This window comes from Mytilus edulis, chromosome 8, assembly GCF_963676685.1.
Source record: "Mytilus edulis chromosome 8, xbMytEdul2.2, whole genome shotgun sequence".
NCBI lineage: Eukaryota > Metazoa > Mollusca > Bivalvia > Mytilida > Mytilidae > Mytilus > Mytilus edulis.
In genome coordinates, this window is record NC_092351.1 from 32,695,692 (window position 1) to 32,718,850 (window position 23,159).

Below are 23,159 nucleotides of genomic sequence, written 5' to 3' on the forward strand. Positions count from 1 at the left end.
GAAGGTAACACCAACAAAATTCAATCTTGCTCTTTGTTTGATGTTAATAAGCATTGTGTATAAGTCTCATAATATTTGGTTGAGGCAAGCTAAAATTAGAGTGCAGAAACAATTCAGCAATTTATCTGTCAGATCAGTGAAAGGGACACCACTCAAATTCATACCGGATCAGTGTTTGCTGGCAATTTCAGTAAATGGTCCATTTTTGAAGGGACATAACTTGTTCCCTTTAAAATCCTGTGAGATTTGTTTATGCATGTTGTTACTAGAGATTGCTTGAGCTTTGAGTGTGTAAAACAGAAATTTTTACAATTTTTCATTTGTAAATGGCCATGGCAAAGGCAAGAACTGTAAAACTGACACAACCCAGTTTGGAAATTGATCTTGTGTTGGGTGGTAATAAGCAATGTGTCTTATTTAAAATAGGACTGAAGAAACTCCCAGCTTATGTTTGGAGGCATACCTCACATAATACAAACACAAAAATTGATGTTTTCATTTATTCAGTATCCATGAAATTTGACATAAAATTTTCATCTTCTGATGATGCATCTCCAACTTCCTTTAAACCTTCACCATCATCTGACCCTGAAGCCTCACTATCAGATTCATTGTCATCTTCATCATCTGTGTGTTTTCTTTTAGATTTTGACAATGCTATTATATAGTCCATACTGTATCTATTATGATCACATCTGAAAAAAGAATGGTCACATTCAAATTTATTACAGTCTGTTAGATGAAAATGTTGAAGGAATGTTTATTTTTTTTTTTTTTCAAAACTAACATTACAAGTTAATTGCATAACCTGTTTTTTGTGCATCCAGAGCTCTAGACCACTCTGAAAACTATACTATATTATAGTTATGACATATAAAGTGAAATGGTCAAATTGTCAGTAACACCATCATGACTATGTTGCATTATTAGTAAATAAATATTTATAAAATTTTATTTAAATTTCTTCTTTACCAGTAATCAATGACAGAAGCCATCTCCTAAGCCATTTAAAAATACTTACAATTTTCCAATGTCATCATATTTTCTAGTTATATTTTTCTGCATTGATCTAAGTGTCGTCATAATTTTCTGTGATCTTTGTTTTAGTTTAGGTCCATGGCACATTAGAAGTTTATTTGTCCATTTGAGATAGAATTGTATATGTGCTGATGATTCTATTCCTGATGCCAGATAATTTAACAGTTTATCTACATATATTTCTGGGAGATTCTCACTAATAACATCAACTGAAAACAAAAATAAAGTTTAGTTAATAACATAAAATAGTTTTTTAATACAATTTTATAAATTAGATGACATGTGGGAGCTGAAAACCTGACCATGCAGTCATGTTGAAAAGCTGTACAGTGACCTAAAGCTGCCTAAATCAATGGCATTTGGATTTTGTTTGATATTTGTATTATTAAGAATCATATAATATCTTAGTACTTTACATTTAAATTAGCAAAACGATGTGCTAGATCCCTTTTCTGTTTATAGATAAATCAAATGATGATGCTCAGTTCCCTAGTTATGATTTTTGATGTTGAGGAATTTTGTGTTAAAAGCATATATTTTTAACCCAAATATTCAAACAAAAATTAGCATCTTAACAAGAATGTGTCTTAAGTACACAGATGCCCCATTCTGCTATCATTTTCTATGTTCAGTGGACTGTGAAAATGGGGATAATTCTCTAATTTTACATTAAAATTAGAAAGATCATATAAGGAACATGTGTACTAAGTTTCAAGTTGATTGGACTGCAACTTCATCAAAACAAAATCTACCTTGACCAAAAACTTTAACCTAAAGCGGGACAGAAGAACAGACGAACAAACGAACAAATGGACGAACAGACGCACAGACCAGAAAACATAATGCCCATTAATGGGGAAAATAAATAAAAATGAATCTAGAGTGCAAGACAAATTAAAATACCTCTCATACTTGATGTGGTCTTAATTCAGTACTCTTTGTGTTGCTAAGTCTGTAGCTTTCTGTTTACTGTTGTTTGTCTTTAGGTAATTTTTCATTTTTTGCCATGGCACTGTCAGTTTGTATTCAACTTATTAGTTTTATAATCCCTTTGTTATATGTCACCTCTCTATTTTTGGACTCCTTAAAGTTTGACTGAAATCTTATTGTACTTACTGTCAGAATATGGTATAGATTCTAATACTTCTTGAATTAATTTGTTTTCATTCAGTCTAAAGCTAAGTATAAGTGCTGTAGAGTATTCTTTTTCAAAGAGCTTCTTCCTCACGTTCACAGGTGTAATTTCTATTTCAAGGTCATAGGGGTCAAACACCAGGTTCTGGTCTAATGAGTATATTAGCATTCCTTCTGTTGTAGTTGCTGCCCATGATCTTCCTGATAATAAAAATGTAAATAGTCCTTTTCAAATAATTAATGTTTATAACTCCTTGTTCTTCTAAAATAAAAACCCAAACAGAATGAGGGATTTTGTTCTTACTCTACATTACTCATAAAAAAAATAACGTGCAATATGTTATAAAGCATAAAAATTGTGAAATAAAGAAATTTGGGACATAAACTAATCACAGATACCTGGATCAAAATTTGTATGCCAAACATGTGATTTGGTGTGAGCCAAGGCTCCACGTTGAAGACCATACTTTGACCTATAATGGTTTAATTTTACAAATTGTGACTTGGATGGAGAGTTGTCCCATTGGCACTCATACCACATCTTCTTATATTTACTTACATCAGTGATGCTCATATAAATGTTGAAAATGCTTAACGCAGAACAAAGTAAAAAGTAATTGGGTACAGATGCGCATTAGTTTTTCCATAGGCCGTAATGGTAACGTTTTCTTCTGTTGCTCAGTCCATATCGTTAACTTGGATATGTGTGATGGCTCGTTTCGAAGCTGAGACATTTTGACATATGTGGTTAAATTTTCGGGGTACGAAGTGAGATTACTTTTTCCGTAAATTAGCAAACCCCGAGTATCCTTTTGTGATGCGGCTCCTCATGGTAAATAATCCCATTTTTAACACAAGAAGTTCTTTGAAAATTTAATACTTTGAACACATTTAATAGCTCCATAGATTTTACACATTTATTTTGTGTTCCCCTACTTTCTAAATTAACTCAAATGGTTAAGCTCAGTCACTTGTTTATCATAGAAAAGTGTCAAATATCACTACACAGAGAATTTTTGTTTACACGTGACTTTTGAGTTCCTCATTTCAAGGCGCATTAGGGATCTTGTCCCAATATATTGGGTACAGATGCGCATTAGTTTTTCCATAGGCCGTAATGGTAACGTTTTCTTCTGTTGCTCAGTCCATATCGTTAACTTGGATATGTGTGATGGCTCGTTTCGAAGCTGAGACATTTTGACATATGTGGTTAAATTTTCGGGGTACGAAGTGAGATTACTTTTTCCGTAAATTAGCAAACCCCGAGTATCCTTTTGTGATGCGGCTCCTCATGGTAAATAATCCCATTTTTAACACAAGAAGTTCTTTGAAAATTTAATACTTTGAACACATTTAATAGCTCCATAGATTTTACACATTTATTTTGTGTTCCCCTACTTTCTAAATTAACTCAAATGGTTAAGCTCAGTCACTTGTTTATCATAGAAAAGTGTCAAATATCACTACACAGAGAATTTTTGTTTACACGTGACTTTTGAGTTCCTCATTTCAAGGCGCATTAGGGATCTTGTCCCAATTGAGGACCCAAAATTCAGAGAGCATCAAATCATTCTTTGAACATTTATAATATTTAAAATATGTGATTGGTATTTTCATGTGTCCTATATTGAGAGGTTTCGCTGTATACATCAAATCATGCTTTGACCATTTTTATATGTGATTGGTACTTTCATGTGTCCTTTATTGAAATTTCAAATTCTTTTCTGAATCTACATAACCAAAGTTATAAGCAATTGAATATTAAATCCAGAATGTGGCTCAGCACATGGAAAAAAAGACACCTAACCCTAAAGTTTTAACTGAATAAAACTATTTTTGCATTTTTTTTCTTTTTTCCTCTTATTTTTTACACTGACTAAAGACTTTCAAAAACTAAATAAATGTGATAGATGCCCATGAAAGGTTTGATATAGTGATTAAACCACCTTAAAAAAAAGTAGCTATAGGCTTTTCCATAGTAGAAAATGTAGCCCTATTTTCAGGTAATTGTAAAAATTCTACCTATTTAAAAATTAAGCGTTATGATTTGACATAAACTTTTAATCTATATAAAGACATGTAAGAACATGCATATTTTTTTTTTCCTTTGCTATTGGAAAGTTGTCTCATATATACATACCCCATACCTTCCTATAGCTATATAAAGAATAATTATCATGTAAACAAGAAATCATAACATTGCCTTGTAAAAAAATATCAGACCAAGTTTCACAGAACGTTCAAAGGGAAACAACTCATTTGATTTTTTTTTTTTAAATTAGGTAAGCAAAATCATTGTAATAATGCTTTCTCTTTTACCATGTTTACCACATAAACTTTTATACAACAAGAAAGCTTTTTGTCCTGATTATAACAGATAAAGACATACAGATAAAATGACTCAGAATTATCTTTTACTATAACATATTATCAAATGAATTTATGGCATGTTTTGCCAATGATAAATTCAATAGATAAAATGACATTGTAATATGTTACCTGTAGGTGAGAACCTTATACATGACACTCTCACTTCTGGTTTCCAGTGTCGAGAACTCATGTCCCCTTTCTTGACCCCTGGTAAACTAAGGGATTGACCTTGTTCATCACCCTCTCCTTGATCTACCAATGACAAACTTCCCCACTCTGTCATTTTCTTTTTATCTAAAAATTCCTGAAGAGATAAACAAAAATCTGTATTATTTCAGAAATGGAACTTAGTTAACCAAATATATTTATCATTATTATGGATTCATTGTAATTTGTTGGAAGCCAACTTTTATGGATTTGTTGGTAATAGGTAAAAAACAACAAAATGAAATTTTTTCACAAAGTACACATTTTCTATAGAATTATATCTTAACTTTGGCAAACCACATCTATATACACGAAAAGAAAAGTTTTCCTAAATCCATAAAATTGATATCCAGGAAAACAAAACAAATCAACAGATTCTAATTTTAAGGATATGATACTTTAGACTAAATCTTTTTCTGCATGAAGACTGATAAAGTCTATCTTCAGTAGTAAGTCCCCTTGAAGTCAAGCAATATGTTGGTTTTAAAAAAGGAATGTCAGAGATTTTAAAAGAACAAATTGGGGAATGTGTTCATTGGACACAGATGATGACCCCACTTTCAAGTGCTATAAAGGGGCATATTTTCCATAACTCTACAATTAATAAGTGACACCACAAAAATTTAAACTTGATCTGTGTTTTATGGTTATAAACATTGTGTATAAGTATCAAAAATTTGATTGAGGCAAACTAAAGTTAGAGACTGGAAACAAAAAAAATCATTATTTTCCATTTGCAAAGGGGCATAACTCAAATAAAAGATTCAAACTGGACTTGTATTTTGTGGTAATAAGTTTTGTGTATAAGTGTCATAACATTTGATTGAGGAAAACTAAAGTCGGAGAACAAAAACAAATATCGGGGGTACTAACGTACAGAAGGGTAGGGACTAAATGTAATGACCTCTGTGCTAAGTAAGAGTCATTAAAATATTCATATATTTTAATTGATGGCCTACCTCCATCCCATCAAAAGACATGTTACAGGAGATCTCAAACTTTTTCATCAGTATCTGATCCTGGATGGAGTATATACACACATTCTTTGACCGACCAGCGGCAAGTAGACATTTACCATCAGCAGAATAACATATTGTATTAAAAGCTCTGAAAGAACAATTCGTAAATTGTTAGGGACAGGTTTTCATAATGATTTTTTTTTAATGATCTAAAAGCGATGATTCAGTATTTTTGTTTTTAGCAGTATTTTCATCCATATAAAAAAATGAAGTTTTAAAGATTTAAAAAAATTTACATACAGTTTAAAGCAGTAAAATGCTTGCCAAGTATATCTGAATATCACTTTACAAACATGATGAAAAATAACAAAACACAATGTGTCAAAAACCAATTGTAAACAGATATCTTTAACCACCAATCACAACGTTTTGATGCATGCTTTCAAAAATACCATCCAATCTTTGAATTGGCAGTCTTGTGCGTTCTAAAGTTAAAAGTCAACACTCAGGAAGTTATTTGGGAACATAGAGAAAAGCAGGACATCTGTAAATTCAGAAAGTATTGCGTGCATTTATTATTGAGATTTTGTCATTTGCGATTTTTATTTATGTGTTTTTGAGAAAAATTGTGTTTAATATATTTCAAACTATGAGTTTAAATTGTTGTGGTTATAACCCTGTCACATTTTTTTGCAATAATAAAAACATTGCAATAATTTCCGAATTTACAGTTATTATAATTCTAGAGAATCTATGGGAAAATATCTAATATCAATATTCAATTGCTTTATTTTTGTAAAGGATCATATATATGAAGTAATCAACAAAACATAACTATTAATATTTTAATTGAATTATTTCTAAGCTGCCCTTAATTTTCATGTTGCAATACAAGCAAATATATTTCAATGGATGAAATCTAAAAATTAAAGTAACCTGTTATTCTTTTCTTTTTTTGAGCTTTTCCCAATTCACTAGGAAAATTGCCAAACATTGACATAATGGGAAAATAGTGTGAATTTGAAATTAAAAAACAAAAAAATATGAATAAACTTACTTCCCAAATGAAGATTTCTTGGCAGTGATCTTATCAATTTCTTTCCTACTGTAACCTAAGTCATGTCTTCCCTCTAATGAACCTGTTTGTACTACATTCTGTGTATTCCAGAAAGTTATCTGTGCATCTAAGGTTGACACTGCTATTTCCTCTCCATCAGGTCTGAACACAACAGCTAACACTGGAATAAAGAAATTATATTTGTCAGAACCTAGCGTCTGGTAGGTTGTCAGAATCTCAGAATCTTATGCCAGGTAGGTTGTCAGAATCTAATATCTGGCAGGTTCTCAGAATCTATTGTCTGGTAGGTTGTCAGAACCTGATGTCTGGTAGGTTGTCGGAATCTAATGTCTGGTAGGTTGTCAGAACCTTATGTCTGGCAGGTTGTCAGAACCTGATGTCTGGTAGGTTGTCAGAACCTAATGTCTGGCAGGTTGTCAGAACCTGATGTCTGGTAGGTTGTCAGAACCTAATGTCTGGTAGGTTGTTAGTACCTAATGTCTGGTTGGTTCTTAGTACCTAATATCTGGCAAGTTGTCAGAAACTAAAGTCTGGTAGGGTGTCAGAATCTAATGTCTGGTAGGTGGTCAGAACCTAATGCCTAGTAGGTTGTTAGAATCTAATGTCTGGCAGGTTGCCAGAACCTAAAGTCTGGTAGGGTGTCAGAACCTTATGTCTAGCAGGTTGTCAGAATCTCAGAATCTAATGTATGGTAGGTTGTCAGAACCTAATGTCTGGAAGGTTATCAGAACATTATGTCTTGCAGGTTGTCAGAACCTAACGTCTGGTAGGTTGTCAGAATCTAATGTCTGGTAGGTTGTCAGAACCTAATGTCTGGCAGGTTGTCAGAAACTAATGTCTGGTAGGTTGTCAGAACCTTATGTCTGGCAGGTTGTCAGAAACTAATGTCTGGTAGGTTGTCAGAACCTAATGTCTGGTAGGTTGTCAGGTTCTAATGTCTGGCAGGTTGTCAGAATCTAATGTCTGGTAGGTTGTTAGAATCTAATGTCTGGCAGGTTGTCAGAAACTAATGTCTGCGAGGTTGTTAGAACCTAATGTCTGGCAGGTTGTTAGAATCTAATGTCTGGCAAGTTGTCAGATTCTTAAGTCTTGTAGGTTGTCAGAACCTAATCTCTGGTAGGTTGTCATAATCTAATGTCTGGCAGGTTGTTAGAATCTAATGTTTGGTAGGTTGTTAGAATTTAATGTCTGGCAGGTTGTCAGAATCTAATGTCTGGTAGGTTGTTAGAATCTAATGTTTGGCAGGTTGTCAGAATCTAATGTCTGGTAGGTTGTCAGAATCTTATGTCTGGCAGGTTGTCAAAACCTAATGTCTGGTAGGTTGTCAGAACCTTATGTCTGGTAGGTTGTCAGAACCTAACGTCTGGTAGGTTGTCAGAACCTAACGTCTGGTAGGTTGTCAGAACCTTATGTCTGGCAGGTTGTCAGAATCTTTTATCTGGCAGGTTGTCAGAACCTGATGTCTGGTAGGTTGTCAAAATAAGTTTGCTTACAGTATATTTACTAATGAATTATATCCATCTGATCTGTAATTAATATTTACTCATCCCTTTTTTTCAATGTCTAATAAACCTAGCTTATATTCTGCAGTACATCATATCAAATATTGTTGCATGACTGCAGCAAAGCTGTTGCAGAAAGTCATATCTTAAAATTATAATTTTGCATTCTTACCATCTGAATTGACAATAATATTTTCCTTCGCTCCTTTATTCTCAAATACATCCCATAGTTTGACTGTCTTATCCCATGATCCACTAGCTAATAATGATTGTTTTGGACTGAAGCTAAGGGAGCTAACTGGCCCTTCATGTCCTGCAAGCACCTGTTATCAAAACATTAAAGACAGATATTTGTTTAGTGCTAACGATAAAAAAAATAGATTTTTTGTTATCATTATAGATACCTGATTGTTCAGTTATTGCAACAGATCTGTTTAATTTAAACTAAATAAATTAAGGAAGCTGGCTTGTCATGTTTTGGATTTTTTGTCAGATTTTCGAAATCCTCTGGTTTTATCCATTTGAATGCCTTGAAAAAATTTGCCCGGTGACCCCCATTTTTCTTTTTGAAATTCTTTAACATGTACAATGATAAGCCATCTATAAAAGTCTAATAAAATTTTAATTACTTTTTAACAGTTTTTGAGAACTTTTAACTTGTCAATGATAAAGCTATGAAAAGTCAAGAGAGAATATTTTCCCGCCAAAATTTCAATGGCTCATATCTCGAAAACAAGCACTGTGACCTATATATTTTTTTTGGCTCTTTGGATTCCTTTAATAATTCCTTATCAATATAAACTAGTGTTTTGAAAAGTTAATTACTTTGAAACTGAGAAGCGAAAATTGTCTAAATACAGAACCAATAAATACTGCTGCTTCATTAATATTTGTTGATTTTAACCATCACCAACAATGGGGAAAAATATTTTCTTGATATGTATCACCTGATTTTCAAAAATCTTTTGATGGTTAAATTGTAAAAGGTTTCCACTTTGATATTTTAAAGATTCAATCAACCAAAACCTATATATATCTTCTTTGTTTGAAAAACTATTTTTAGATTCAGTGACTCAGTGTTCTCCCCAGGGCCTTTTGGCATCATGGTAATGTGATGCTATATTTCTGAATGTGATGCTATATTTCTGAATGTGATGCTATATTTCTGAATGTGATACTATATTTCTGAATGTGATGCTATATTTCTGAATGTGATGCTATATTTCTGAATGTGATGCTATATTTCTGAATGTGATGCTATCTGAATTGAATGCATTATGGATTGTGTTATGAATGCGATGTGATCTGAATTGAATGTATTATGGATTGTGTTATGAATGTGATGCTATCTGTTTTAGAAACAAAATGGTATTTCAAATTTCCCTGTGAACAGGATGCTATATGAAATGTCTGGGGAGAACACTGCACTGTGGGTAAATGTTTGACATGTGTTTCTCACATTTATTATGTAGGTGTATGATCTTGTTTTAGATGTAGATTTGTGTTCTCATTGACAAAAATTCCAATAAGTCGTAAATATATACAAAAGTAATATTTGTCAATTAGTCTAATAAATTGTATCACAAAACTATAGTCTCAAATTATATCTATTTCATGCCCATTATTTTACGAGGAATTTCAATATTTTAATTCTAACCTCCAACAATCTCCCTGTCTGCATTGACCATACAAATATTTCAAACACGTCTAACCCTCCGGCACAAACTATGTCTCCACTGTTGTCTACTGTTATACATGAAAACTGTACAGGTCTTGGTGAAGTAAATGTACGGAAGTTACGATACCTTAAAAATTAAAAATGTTAATATAAATTACAAAACTAAAGACATTCTCCTTAGTGTAAAACACTAACTTGATCCTACCTAAATGGAACTTCTTTATGGTTTACTTTGAATTATAAATTTGATTAATCTGTATGCGAGAAATTACTCAAAAAGTCTATATGCCTTTATGCTATTTGAAATTTCTCCCGTAAAGACAATTCATACTATAACAATTCCATTGATATCATGTGATAAATCAAGAAACCCTAAAAATTATACTTCATCACTGTTCTATAAGTCTTTTTTAATTCATACCCTTCCACTGGGTGTCTGAATATTTTTGTTGTTTTAGGTAAGTTTGTTGATTGCAGATTAAAAAAAAAATTAAAGCACATTAGTTGTCCAAATTACACCTTCCTCTATTTGAATGCCAGACTTTTAAGATATTTTATTGTTAATATTGTCTGTTAAAATTCACAACTGTTTTATGCTATTTATAGCTTGATATAATGTATGGAAATAAACTCATCATAGATACCAGGACTAAATTCTGTATATATGAAACTTGTCTTTTGTTGAGAACTGTATGTTGACCTCTACATGTGCTTGGTTTTAGTTCTTGGATTGCTGTCACATTGAAATATAGCCTACATTTCCTTTACTCAAAACATAGTCATGAATTTGAAATATGATAACCAAAAATAACACTATAAATAAACTCATCATATGATTAAAATTTGTACGCCAGATAAGCATTTGGACGGCAAAAGACTCATCAGCAACTCTTGAATAAAGAATAGATAAATAGTGTATCTACAAAATTATTGAATTGTAAAATATCTAAAAATAATTTGTATTACAATGTCACTCTCCTGATGCCATTTTAGCTTTTTCCTTGCTTCTAAGTTTAATTACTGGTTTGCTGTTGAAGTGAATACAGGGATTATGCCTAATGATTTATAAAGATGTTTCCTTTGTTATCAACTGTCTTGTAAACAGTCTTATTGCAGGCCTCAATGTGATTTTGAGATGAAGATCAACAATAAAAGTGCTGATACTTTGCATTTTGAGTATTTTCTTATGCTCATGTACATGATTTAAAGTCATGGATGGATATCCCATATCGTTTTTTTTATTATTGTTTTCCTAAAATTACCTGTTGAGATCAAAAGCTCTAACTGTACCATCTAACGATGAAGTTAACACCACCTGTCCATTCTGTGTAAAGATTACTCCCGTCACCCCTCCTAAATGTTCATTAAATGTGACAAAACAGAAACCACTAGATGTGTTCCATACTTTTACCTGTAAAGTTAAACAAGAAACTGAATATAAAACATTATTATTTGATGAGCTTTAATGTTTTCATCATATTTTAGCGTTGCTGTCTAATTCAAGAGAATATAGTGAAAAGAGTATCATCAGGCACTGTTAGTAACAGCATATATTTTCCTTTATTGTATTGCTGTTTAATTGAAGTTTGTCACAACCATCATTCTACTCAGGTCAAGCACATAACTTAAAACTTGAGATTTATAAAAACCTTTTATGAAAATGCAAGAAGTAGACTTAATTTTTGACACTGAAAAGTTGAGTCTTATCCTCATTCAGACATAAATGGAATGACACAACAGATCAACCTTACAACTTGTATTATGTCTCTGATTATAGGACATAATTTTCCATTTGAGATTCCTTTCCGTCTACATTAAACTCTAAAGCCCTATCAAAATATGTTACAATTTTTGTCTCAAAAAATTTTATGACAAAATTAAATGATTTGTTAACCTTGTATATTTTTTTCTGAGAGAATAGAAGAGTTATAATAAAATACAATTTTCTGTGATTCTTTATAATTAGTAAGGAAGATAATGTGACTTTTTCTACGGATTTTGGACAAATGTTAAGCGTGTGATGTTTTCAATTACTGTAAATTCAGAAGTCAAAACATGCATACAACTCAAATTACTGATTAATGAAATAATGTGACATTTAATTTCATTGCAAACTACTTTTAAAGGAAAATTATCTCTGCAATTATAAATTTAAGTTTTTATTATTGCAGGCCTACTACTGTTGCATTTTATTTGCATTTATAAAAAAAGCCCAATGATTTCTGAATTTACAGTACTTCCAAGTATGAGCACCCATACCCCAGTCAGGTGACTACATGTGTGTTGTCAAAACAAATATCTATCATATGACCTATCTATTTTAAATTCTTCAGTATCATAATCTATTTAAAATAAGGAAAGGTCAATCTAGGCTAGACATGTGATCAGAACTTTATTTATTTTATGGCCTGGTACCAGACTTATCTGTGGATTCCTACCTTAGCATCATCACCACCAGTAACCAGATGTTGTCCATCAGGAGAGTAGGCTAGGCAGGTCATGTTATTGAAATGTCCTTGTTGTTTAAGGACATAGGTCTCACTTTGCCATTCCCAAACCAGTAGTTGACCTAGACCTGAACAAGCCAGAGCTATCCAGTCACCTGTGTTGTTAAATCTTACTGATGCTATACTCTGCTCAGATATGCTACAATAATTAAAATATGTCTTTTAATCAATTTTAAAATGATATGTTTAGTAACTCATAAAGACACCTACTCTTACTTAAATGAACTCTCATCTAGATGGGTATCTATAGTCACATTCTTCATTTTATAAACACTGCACAATTAACAATATTAAGTGATTCTTTTCACAATTTAAGCATTCTTTGGAATGTCCTTTTATCAATTGTATGCACTTTTTGACTTGTATTTTTCATATGTAATCCTAAATTTCTATAACATTTTGAAAAACAAAACAATATAACTATTCTGTGGATAAACTTTACAAATGTAATTTTCTATTTGTGAAATAAACATCAATGCCTTCTGTTGACATAATCAATTTTTTCCACTTACTTTAGAGAGTGAATTAGATTAAAGTCTGGCATCTCATGTAAGAAAAAAGAGCCATCTAAGAACCCTGTAACGAGTATATGTGTAGACTTATGGTAATCCACACTGGTAACCCTGGGATACGATGAACCTTCAGGTCGACAATCTTTGAAGGAATGCCTGCAAATAAAATAAATTAAGTTAAAACAAAAATTAAGTGTTCATAGACAATAACAGTTCCATCTTCAGTGACCTGCAAAATCAAGTTTAAAACTGTTTATTTGGTATACATTTAAAACAAGAATGTGTCCATAGTACATGGATGTGCCACTAACACTATCATTTCTATGTTCAGTGGACCATGAAATTGGGGTAAAAACTCTAATTTTACATTAAAATTAGAAAGATAATATCACAGGATACATAAGTCATAATTTTTTAAGTTAATTAAGACTTCTACTCCATCAAATACTACCTTGACCAAAAACTTTTAACCTGAAGCGTGACAGAAGGACAGACAAACGAATAGATGAACAGATGGAAGAATAGATTGAAAAAATATTATACCCCTAAGTGGGGCATAATAAAAAGTTAAATTCATGACGAACATGTGTAAGCGTGACCACAAACCACCTTTAAGCAAAAGTTTAGTCTGATAACGGATGGATAAATTCATAGGCTGAAAAAACTGAAATCCACTCCAATATTTTGGGTGGAGCCTTAAAAGGATAACTGTTTCAATGCCTAGAGTATACAATTCTAAGGAACACCTTCAAAACCTTACATGGATGCAGGAATTTTTTCCTTTTAAAAAACAAAAATATTATAGGCTCATGCACAACTAAATAAAGTTTAAAGATTCATGCCCATCCTGTGATGATGACCTCAGCAAGAGTGAGTATGCATCTCATGAACTTGGTTTTATCTCACAGACTGACTTGGACTTTATGAAATAAAATCACCAATTCCAAAACAATTTAAAGCAACAAAATCCAAAAATTTCTGACCAGATGAAAAATTTGCTGAATATAAAAGCATTTGAAAGCTGTTAAATTACTTCTCTAACTATTAAGAAATATCCAGGATACTATCAAACTGTAATGACAAATGATTGAGGCATGGACAATTGCATATATTACTCACTTTGCTAATCTTTTATAGAGGACTTTTCCTTCTGTGTTTTCATCTGTCTTTGATACTGTTTTATCTAAATTTCAATCAATACAATGTTACTGAATATGCATCCACCACAATTTCATAAATCTATATCTTATTTTCTGGTAAAAAGGAAAAACTAAAAAAAAAACTTTTGACTTTAACAAAAATATTACAAACATTAAAGTAAACAACCATGAACAATCAAATTCATTAAAGATCTTTTAAGGAATGTTATGCGTCATAATTCTCAATGTATGCAAACTAAAAATGATTTGAAATAGGAGATATTACATAAATAATCAATTAACAACAAAAGAATCTAACCTTTATTGTCTTCTTGTTCCTCAGTACGTGTAGGTTTATATGGTATGAGTCCATCTAAATCAGTATCACATTCATATACACATAGATGTCCACACTGACTTATACTGTACAGCTTTAGTCAAGAGTTAAGGACTTACTAAACATGCAAACTATTGCCTGAACATCAAAGACAGGGGTTTAAACAATGAAAAATAGCTATCTGAACATCAAAGACAGGGGTTTAAACAATGAAAAATAGCTATCTGAACATCAAAGACAGGGGTTTAAACAATGAAAAATAGCTATTGAGTATCTCTTTTAAGTATGATTGATAACTAATGGAAAAAGATAACTGTTTTGTGTTTTTTATACACTACAAATTCATTGGAAATTAGAAAATTTCCCTCCTTAAATTACACTTTATGATTTTATTTCTTTTACTTGCTCTTACTAGACCTGTACCATAATGTCAACAAAGCAGGTAACCTGTCCAAAAAATAAATATATAAATATTCCAAAGTCAAAAGTTGTTACAGTGTAACTTGTCTAATCTGACACACTGGCAGACCAGAAAAAAATGTCGGATTAAGCAGGGTGTCGGAATACTCGGGTTTGTTCTGAAAGGATAGGTATATTTTGGGACCATAAAAATGTGTCGGCTAAAGCAGGATGTAGGAATACTCACGTGTTGGATTAGGCAGGTTACACTGTAATATGAAAAAAGTTTACAGACAAAGGATACATCTAAAGAATCGGCCTCAAAGAATGATCCTACTATAGCATCTCTGTGTCCACCCATGGAATAGACAACCAGGTTTTTGAAGTGTTGTGCTCCATACACTCTGGTGTTCATATCTTTAGATCCCACACATAATACCCTGTAGAAAATATAAAAAGTAAAATCAATTGTAATGTTTTTATCTGACATGCAAAAAAGTAGATCAGACAGGTGAAGTGCATTTGATTCTATAAAAGTACTCAAGTCAACCTATCTGTATGAAGACCATAATACATATTGAATAAAAAAGGCAAATAAATCTATGGAATTTTCTAAATGAAACAAAAAGAGATACATCAATGAGAAATCAACTGAATGTCATTTTCTTTATAGTCCTTAGTCTCAACAATATGTAACTGAATTTTCAACACACCAGACTCTTCAACACCAAAATCTTTAATAAACAAAACACAAATAAAATAGCCATCTGCTTAATACTTGAAAGGGGCTCATGATCACTTTTAGCAATAATAACAAATGGAAGTCGTCCATATATTTTTTACTTTGAAGGAAAATTTTAAGACATAAAAATCGTTGTGTATAATCAATACTTAAAAAAAGACTTCAGAAATTCAAAAAAAATAGTGAACAAACCACATTAACCATGTTAACTACCAATAACTGACTAATTCAAAAAAGAAATCACTCAGAAAAAACAAACAGTGACTAGCAGAGAAAAGAAAGAAAACAAAGTGAAACTATTTTCTATAGTACCAAAATATATCCCTTACCTATAAAGCTAATTTTAAAGTGTACAATTTGTCTTTTTGTCTAATTCTATGATGTTGTTGGTATTTATACACTGCGTCTGATATATTGTATTGCTCTCTTGATATCTCCTTATATTTTTATACAACTGATAAGCCAAGGTGTTCTAATAAAACAATATACCTTACATTAAAAATTACCTAGAATCACTTGTCCAATCAATGCAGACTGTCTCATCATATGCTCCATAAAACGTCCTCTGTAAGACAAAAGGATTAAATTCTCTGGTCTTCCCAGGAGCATGGAATAACATGATTTTATCTTCTCTAGTAACAGCAAACTTTCTGTAATATAAACAAAAGCAATACATGTACAGCTATGACGGTATAGATGATGTTAGAACTGAATTTAATTTGTTAAATCAGATATTTATCCAAAAAAGAATTGCTGGCATAGAACATGGTATGTTAACTTGACATCAAATTTGAAACCGGTCTGTTAGAGGGGTTGGCATGGATAGTTACTGGAAATCAGTATTGTATTTGTTCTGTTGGAGTGGTTGGCTGTGAATATGGTAAGTTTACTAGCCATTAGGACTGAACATGGTTTGTACTTGTTCTGATGGAGTGGTTGCAGTGAATATGGTAAGTTTACTAGCCATTAGGACTGAACATGGTTTGTACTTGTTCTGATGGAGTGGTTGCAGTGAATATGGTAAGTTTACTGGCCATTAAGACTGAACATGGTTTGTTTGAGCAAATGGCATTTAACATTTACTAGGTATAATCACTTGCTGTCAAAACTGAACTTGGTTTGTTTGAGCAGTAAGTATTTAACAATAAGGTATACTCACTTGCCGTCAGGACTGAACTTGATCTGATGAACGGGTCTGTGGAAGTGGTAGGAGTGTAAAACTGATTTACTTATTAAACTACATAACAAGGCTTCACCACCTACAAAACATTAACCACAACAGTTTATTTTACTGTTTAAATTCATCATACATACATAATTAGAATTAAGGTTGAACTTTCCTAAAAAAACAAACCTGACCTAAAAACGCAAGTTAAAAATGCTGTTTTGTTAAACCCCTTTTGTTTTATGCTGTTTACTTTTTTATTGGTTTTGATTTCAAATCTTCAAGTCTGAAGCAATACCTGAAGTGATAAATTACAGAAATGTGTCATACATCGGAAAATGAAAACCATCATCATCATCATACTTTATTTCTTCCTATAGGAGATTGACAACATGCATATAAATTTTGAACAAGTATAAAGTTTTGAAATTATAAAATAAAATGTTACTTTATATTTTAGACGGAAAAGTATTTTCAGTCTTCAGTATTTAGGAAAGGAATATCCTTCGTTAAGGACTTCAAAACAATGCTCTGGTGTTAAAAAGTCCAAGAAAGCTTCCTGCTTGCCAAGCAGAAAGCAAGGCACATTCTCATCTGATTTTGAAAGCAGTGTGTATAGGAAATTGTCACTTGTCATTTCTGATATAATCTTTTATATATAGCAAGTGTCTTTGTGTTTAAAGTTCTGTGCACATACTAATTTGACGGTTAAGTTTATCTTTAACAAGGTGTCCACATAAGTTGCAGTTTCCACTAGTCGTGGGAGTAGTCTAGCTTTAGCTACATGTTTTGCTGTTAGAAGTCTACCAGTAATGTGAAACTAAACATACATATAGCTGACTATGCGGTATGGGTCTTGCTCATTGTTGAAGGCTGTATGGTGGCCTATAGTTGTTAATTTCTGTCTCATTTGGTCTCTTGTGGAGATTTGTCTCATTGGCAATCATACCACATCTTCTTATTTATATATACATATTTGTTATTGACTTACTGTCATTGACTACAATAAGTGTGTAACCATCTGGAGATAAAGCCATACATGTTATGTTCATCTGTGTTTCTATCGGCAAGGTTTCTGACTTGTTACTGGAAAAAAAAAGACATTTTCTTCATAATCATTTACAAATTTGAAATATCAAGCAATTCCCTTTAAACCCTTGACCAATTTAAATTCTATCAATCATATTCCCTATATAATATTTTAACTCATCATGCTGATTGAAAATTATTTAAGTCAACATACATTTCAAAACAAAGAATTATTTCAATCTGGTATGATTTTGAATTCTGGAAAAATTGATAAGCAACATGAGCAATGTATGATGAAAAATAACAAAACTAAAGAGGGTTAGCCATGCTACATTGTACGTTAATTTTACTTTCACTGATATTTCAGAATGAACTAACTCAACCGCCCTAAGCCATGGATTCCACAATTTATAATGACTCACTGGAACTTGTACCAGTCAAACCTCGTGTAAGTTTAATGCTTTTGTCCAGTCACTTTGATGTCAACATAAAGAGGTTGGACTGTGTAGGGAAGTGTATATCTAAAACGAAGTTGTATACACAATCTTTTCTTAATTCAAGGACAACAAATAACATAGCAAAAGTTGGTACATGTAGTTGATGATTAAAATGGTATATAAACTTTAAAAGTTTCTGCAAGTCATAGAAACACATACTGTTACTATTTTCATCATATGTTACGGTAGACTAGTGAATACCGAGATCCAGCATGGCTGTACCAAATCAAAAACCGTAACTTTTATAAATGCCTATCTTCTTAAAAAATCACTAAATATATACAGGTAAGGTTGTTTATTGAAATTTATGAATACTCACTTTCTAAGGTCAAATATGGAGATACGATTTCCCACAGGACTGATGACACTGTTGCCATCAGGGGTAAAAAGTACATTACCCTTTCTGTAAACAGATCCTAACAAGTTAGAAAACTAAAAGAAAAAGGAAAAGAAAATAAACACTTTAATATGTCCCATGTACTTTATAGGAATTTGATGGCCTGTCATTTTTTTGTATTTATTGATGGACAATATATATTGAAGCATTTATCACCATCATTGTCATACTTCATATCAAAACTTTGAAAGAGTCAACATGTAATTCAGTTTTTGTTGTTTGTTGCTGTATATTATATTCGTTTTCAGTAAATTGTTTTGACTGTTTTAATTAAATCACTTTTGAATCATTGTAATTACATGTAGTTGTTTTTATTGTTTTACTTGTGTGACTTCAGGACCTTATTTATCTTGCTATGTGGTTTGGTGTTACTCATTATTGTAGGCAGTAAAGTTAGCTATAGTTGTAAACTTAAGTTCTAAGTCATTTGGTCTCTTTTGGAGAGTTGCCTCATCAATGCTCATTGGCAATCACATAACATCTAATTCTTTTGTGTTTATTAGATTTAGGCATTAGGTATCATTTTTCTACCTGATTTACAAATTTATCCCAATAAATGAAGATATCAGGCCAAAAAAAAATATATGTCTGTTTCCTGTTTCTCGACCGACCCTAGATCTTTTTATTCAATTCCGGAAAAAAAATCGTTTCCGGTCCGATCTAGATCCGTATTTTACTAAACCCAAACAATCAAAATGGCTGCTCCCAGCACAAATGTGCTACAAGTAAGGTTTAAAAAATGTCGGCACTGGGAGGATTATTCAATTAAAGCTTCTTTAAAGAGATTAAATGATTTTAGGGTACAGGACCCTAACCAAACATGACATTTAACCATCTGCAAATCTGACAGGGAGTGCAAAAATAATAATTAAAAAAAAAAAAAAAAAAAAAAAATCCTGACCTACGGACCCTGATTTTTTGGCCTTGGCAGCAGGAAACAAACATATATTTTTTTTTTGGCCTCATTATAATGCTCTTTTCTATGTATGAAATTATTCTTCATTGTTCTTTCATTTTATATATATTGCAATGATGTAACAATCGCCAAAAGCCTTGTACCTCGTCTTCAACTTAGACATCCAAACTTCTGTCTATTCTGAAATTTCTTTAAATTTCATTTTGATTGTTCTAAAGAATATATGATGAAATGCCTGACACAACTGGTGCCAAGTCGAACCTGATCCAGTTTTAAAATATGATCAACAACTGGAATGTAAACTCATCTAGATGCGACTCCTGCAGATCTTATTGCTGAATTTTCTATATATCATGTATATAGCTTTTACATGTTTTAGGACTAGCTAATATATTTAATGAAACCATTTATTTTGTCTGCTTTGTATGTGCTTATAATCTTGTCAAAATATATGTGCTTTACTCTTTAATATGAACATTTACGCTTCTCCAATATATCCGTCTTACTTTGAATGTCTAATGTATATGTTTTATAATATGCTGAGCATCTTAAGACTTAATATTGTAGTTGTAGGCTAGTTATTGTTATTAAGGATGTACTTAGGTGAGGTTTTGGAATTTGTGTCAAATGTTCGGACTCCTTGGAGTTTTTCCATACAATACAATGTAAAATATTTTGCCCCATAACACCCAATTATTTTTTCATATAAGACTTAATAGCTCATGAAAGTTTATTTACAAAAATTTTAGAAGATTCTTGATTTTCTTTCTTTTGTTTTGAGACCCAATATTATCAATGCAAATATAAGGTAAAAGTCTGAGTCAGCCTTTTCCCACCATATTTTAAATCTCAAATATCTCGTAAAGGAGCTCCATGACCTATCAATATTTTTAGCTTATTTTTATTCTTAATTGATGCTCTACCAGCTTATACAATCAATTTTAACTTCTTAATTTATTAATTTTCACTTAAACTCACCTAAGTTCATCCTTAAGGTTCATCAGAACAAATGGACAAATAGGGCCGTATTTTCCAACTCAAAAATTACTCTGTGTGCAGACTAATTACCTGTGCAGTTTGGACAGATTTAAGGCCTAGCATCCACTAGATATATAAAAGTTAAATGTATTTTGCATATCAGAAAGGTGAAATCTTTTTTGGAATTTACTGGGCATTTTTTTCCCTTCCTGTAGAAGGTGTTAAAATTAACTAAGTTTGGATATAACTTTGAGATGCTTCATCTCAGGTAAGAACTGGTTTGTTTTGTATTGATTGTCCTTGATTGGCATTGACAATAGATATCTACACAATTATAGGTGAGTTAAAGAGTTTATCTTAGTGGACAGTATCAAAGTAAATCAGTTGTTTGTATATTTTTACATCTTCTGCAGGAAGGAAAAAAAATGCCCATCAAAATCCAAAAACTATTTTATCTTTTTGAAGCACAAAATGTATTTAACTTTTATATTTCTAGTGGACGCCAGGCCTTCAAACTTTCCAAACTTCACAGTTAAGTCTGTACACTGAGTAGTTTTAGAGGTGAAAATAAGGCCATATTATTTGTCCATTTGTTATGATGAACCTTAAGCCAGCAAAACGCTATGCAGGGGGTCTCATTGGGGGGTTCTGATCCCGGATCCCGATTACTGTATTGTCGGATTCCCATATCCCGGATCCCAATTACTGTTTTGTCGGATTCCCGTATCCCGGATCCAGATTACTGTTTTGTTGGATTCCCGTATCCCGCTTACACTATGTACGTAAGCAATTCTCATTTTTTGGTCATTTCCCGGGTCCCACAAGACCCGTTTCTGGTTTTCACGACACAATAATTTGACTTTCACAAAAATAATCAGCAATCCCGCATCAAGCTTAGACCCCAATGAGACCCACTATGCACTACGGAGCAAATGTTTGTAATGTTTCTTGGAAACCCAACTTAATACAGTAAAAATTTCTATTTTTTTAAATGTACATGTTGCTGGAAACCAGATGACATTATGACACCAAATGCAAATTGTCTATGCACCACAGGGGCTTGTTGCAATTGCTGGGTTTACTATCCATACGAACCCCTAAATTTTAGGGGTTCGTATGGATAGTAAACCCGGCAATTGTAACAAGCCCCTGTGTATGCACATGCAACTTTACAAATTATACTCATTTAAAACGTTTGACAGAGAAATTGTGAAATATTGAATTAATTTAAATTATTTGTTTGAATTAAGCATATTATTTCATGTACTTTGTATGCAAATTTCATTGTTCTGCTTTCGTAATACGACTTTTAACCAGAAAACATGATTGTCACATGGCAATGTTTTCGTCTGGAAAATAAACTAAATGCATATCGGTGACGGAATAATATACGGATAATGAAATAAATAGGAAAACGGATCGGACAAGGAGTCTTCAATATAAACATTAACGGTAAACACGTTTTAAACTTACATAATGAAAAATATGTGTCATTGGAAGCTTTGCTTGCTATTAACAGAGACATATAATACAATTTAAACAACATATCAAGGATTTTTTTTTCTGAGTCGAGTGCCTGTGAGTTAGCACAGGCACTCGACTCAGAAAAAAAAATCCTATATACCTTTATCAAGGATTTGTATAAGATAGATAAGATAAGATAACTTTATTAGCACTAACACATTGACAATAAATGGTTATGGCAACAAATTAAAGACTAACTATAGTAAACTATACAAAACTATACAAATCCTTGCCTTTATATAACACGTGTTATATAAAGGTATATAGGGGAAAAAATTCTGAGACGAGTGCCTATGATTTACCTAAGCTCTTTATATTTGAACAGGCAATAATTGTGTAGGTTTAAATAACAAGACGTGTTTCCAATAAAATGGTTCTATATATATTTCCTAGCCGTTTCAGAGCAAAGAATTTTCTGGGTAGAATAACAATTTTAAGACCATTTTTAACTTACAATATTAGAGGGTTTGGATGGGGTTAAATGATTAAAGAATAATGCCCTTAAAAATGAAGATTAGAGAATAACGGGCAAAAAAAATAAAGATTAGAGAAAAAAAGGGTTATTTTTTTGAAGATTAGAGAAAAAAGGGGTTAAATTATTTGAAGATTAGAGAAAAAAGGGCTGAAAATTAAATGTTTACAGAATAACAGACCCCCACCCAGACCCTCATATTAAGGACATGGACATGAATATTATACCGTATCATAGATTAATATGTCCGACCGAGTACATTAATTACTGACATCAGACTAAAATTACTAAGTCAATTCTGTAACTGTAAACTTTGAAACAAGCAATGAGCATTTTAACAGGAGTAGATTATCTCTTACGGAGCTACCATTTGATTCTTAAAAGGGGTGGTGGGTAGGATATAAAAAAAAACGTAGCTCCCTTACAATTGTAACATTACAGTCGTTTGTTCAACTAAGTAACTAATTTTGACTTCACTGAAATTCGGTTTCTGTTTTAAGTGACAAAGTTTTTGTTGATGAAATGTGTGAAAGGCGTTTTGAATATTATAGTAGCTTGGTATCTTGAGTTACATTTTGC

At 32.1% G+C, this 23,159-nt stretch overlaps 1 protein-coding gene across 1 annotated transcript; it reads right to left on the minus strand.

Moving 5' to 3' along the window:
- Positions 1-486: 486 nt before the first annotated feature.
- Positions 487-21,964, minus strand: LOC139486740 (periodic tryptophan protein 2 homolog). Its single transcript, XM_071271672.1, has 19 exons — positions 21,852-21,964; positions 18,613-18,725; positions 17,759-17,853; positions 16,762-16,861; positions 16,109-16,252; positions 15,165-15,300; positions 14,444-14,555; positions 14,105-14,168; positions 12,986-13,141; positions 12,405-12,612; positions 11,229-11,377; positions 9,946-10,093; positions 8,461-8,611; positions 6,766-6,946; positions 5,709-5,856; positions 4,672-4,846; positions 2,155-2,373; positions 1,022-1,247; positions 487-695 (listed from the first exon to the last, which is right to left on the minus strand). The coding sequence occupies exons 1-19, from the start codon at positions 21,867-21,869 to the stop codon at positions 500-502; spliced, it is 2,739 nt and encodes a 912-aa protein (XP_071127773.1). The 5' UTR covers positions 21,870-21,964; the 3' UTR covers positions 487-499.
- Between the last annotated feature and the right edge of the window lie 1,195 nt (positions 21,965-23,159).

What these genes read in the sequence shown, in the direction of transcription:
- LOC139486740 (XM_071271672.1), bottom strand. An exon ending in AAGTTCAGTCCTGACGGCAA is followed by an intron (nt 16,253 to 16,761) that starts GTGAGTATACCT and finishes TTTATATTACAG; the next exon opens with AAAGTTTGCTGTTACTAGAG. An exon ending in AAGAAATCTTCATTTGGGAA is followed by an intron (nt 5,857 to 6,765) that starts GTAAGTTTATTC and finishes TTGTTCTTTCAG; the next exon opens with AGCTTTTAATACAATATGTT.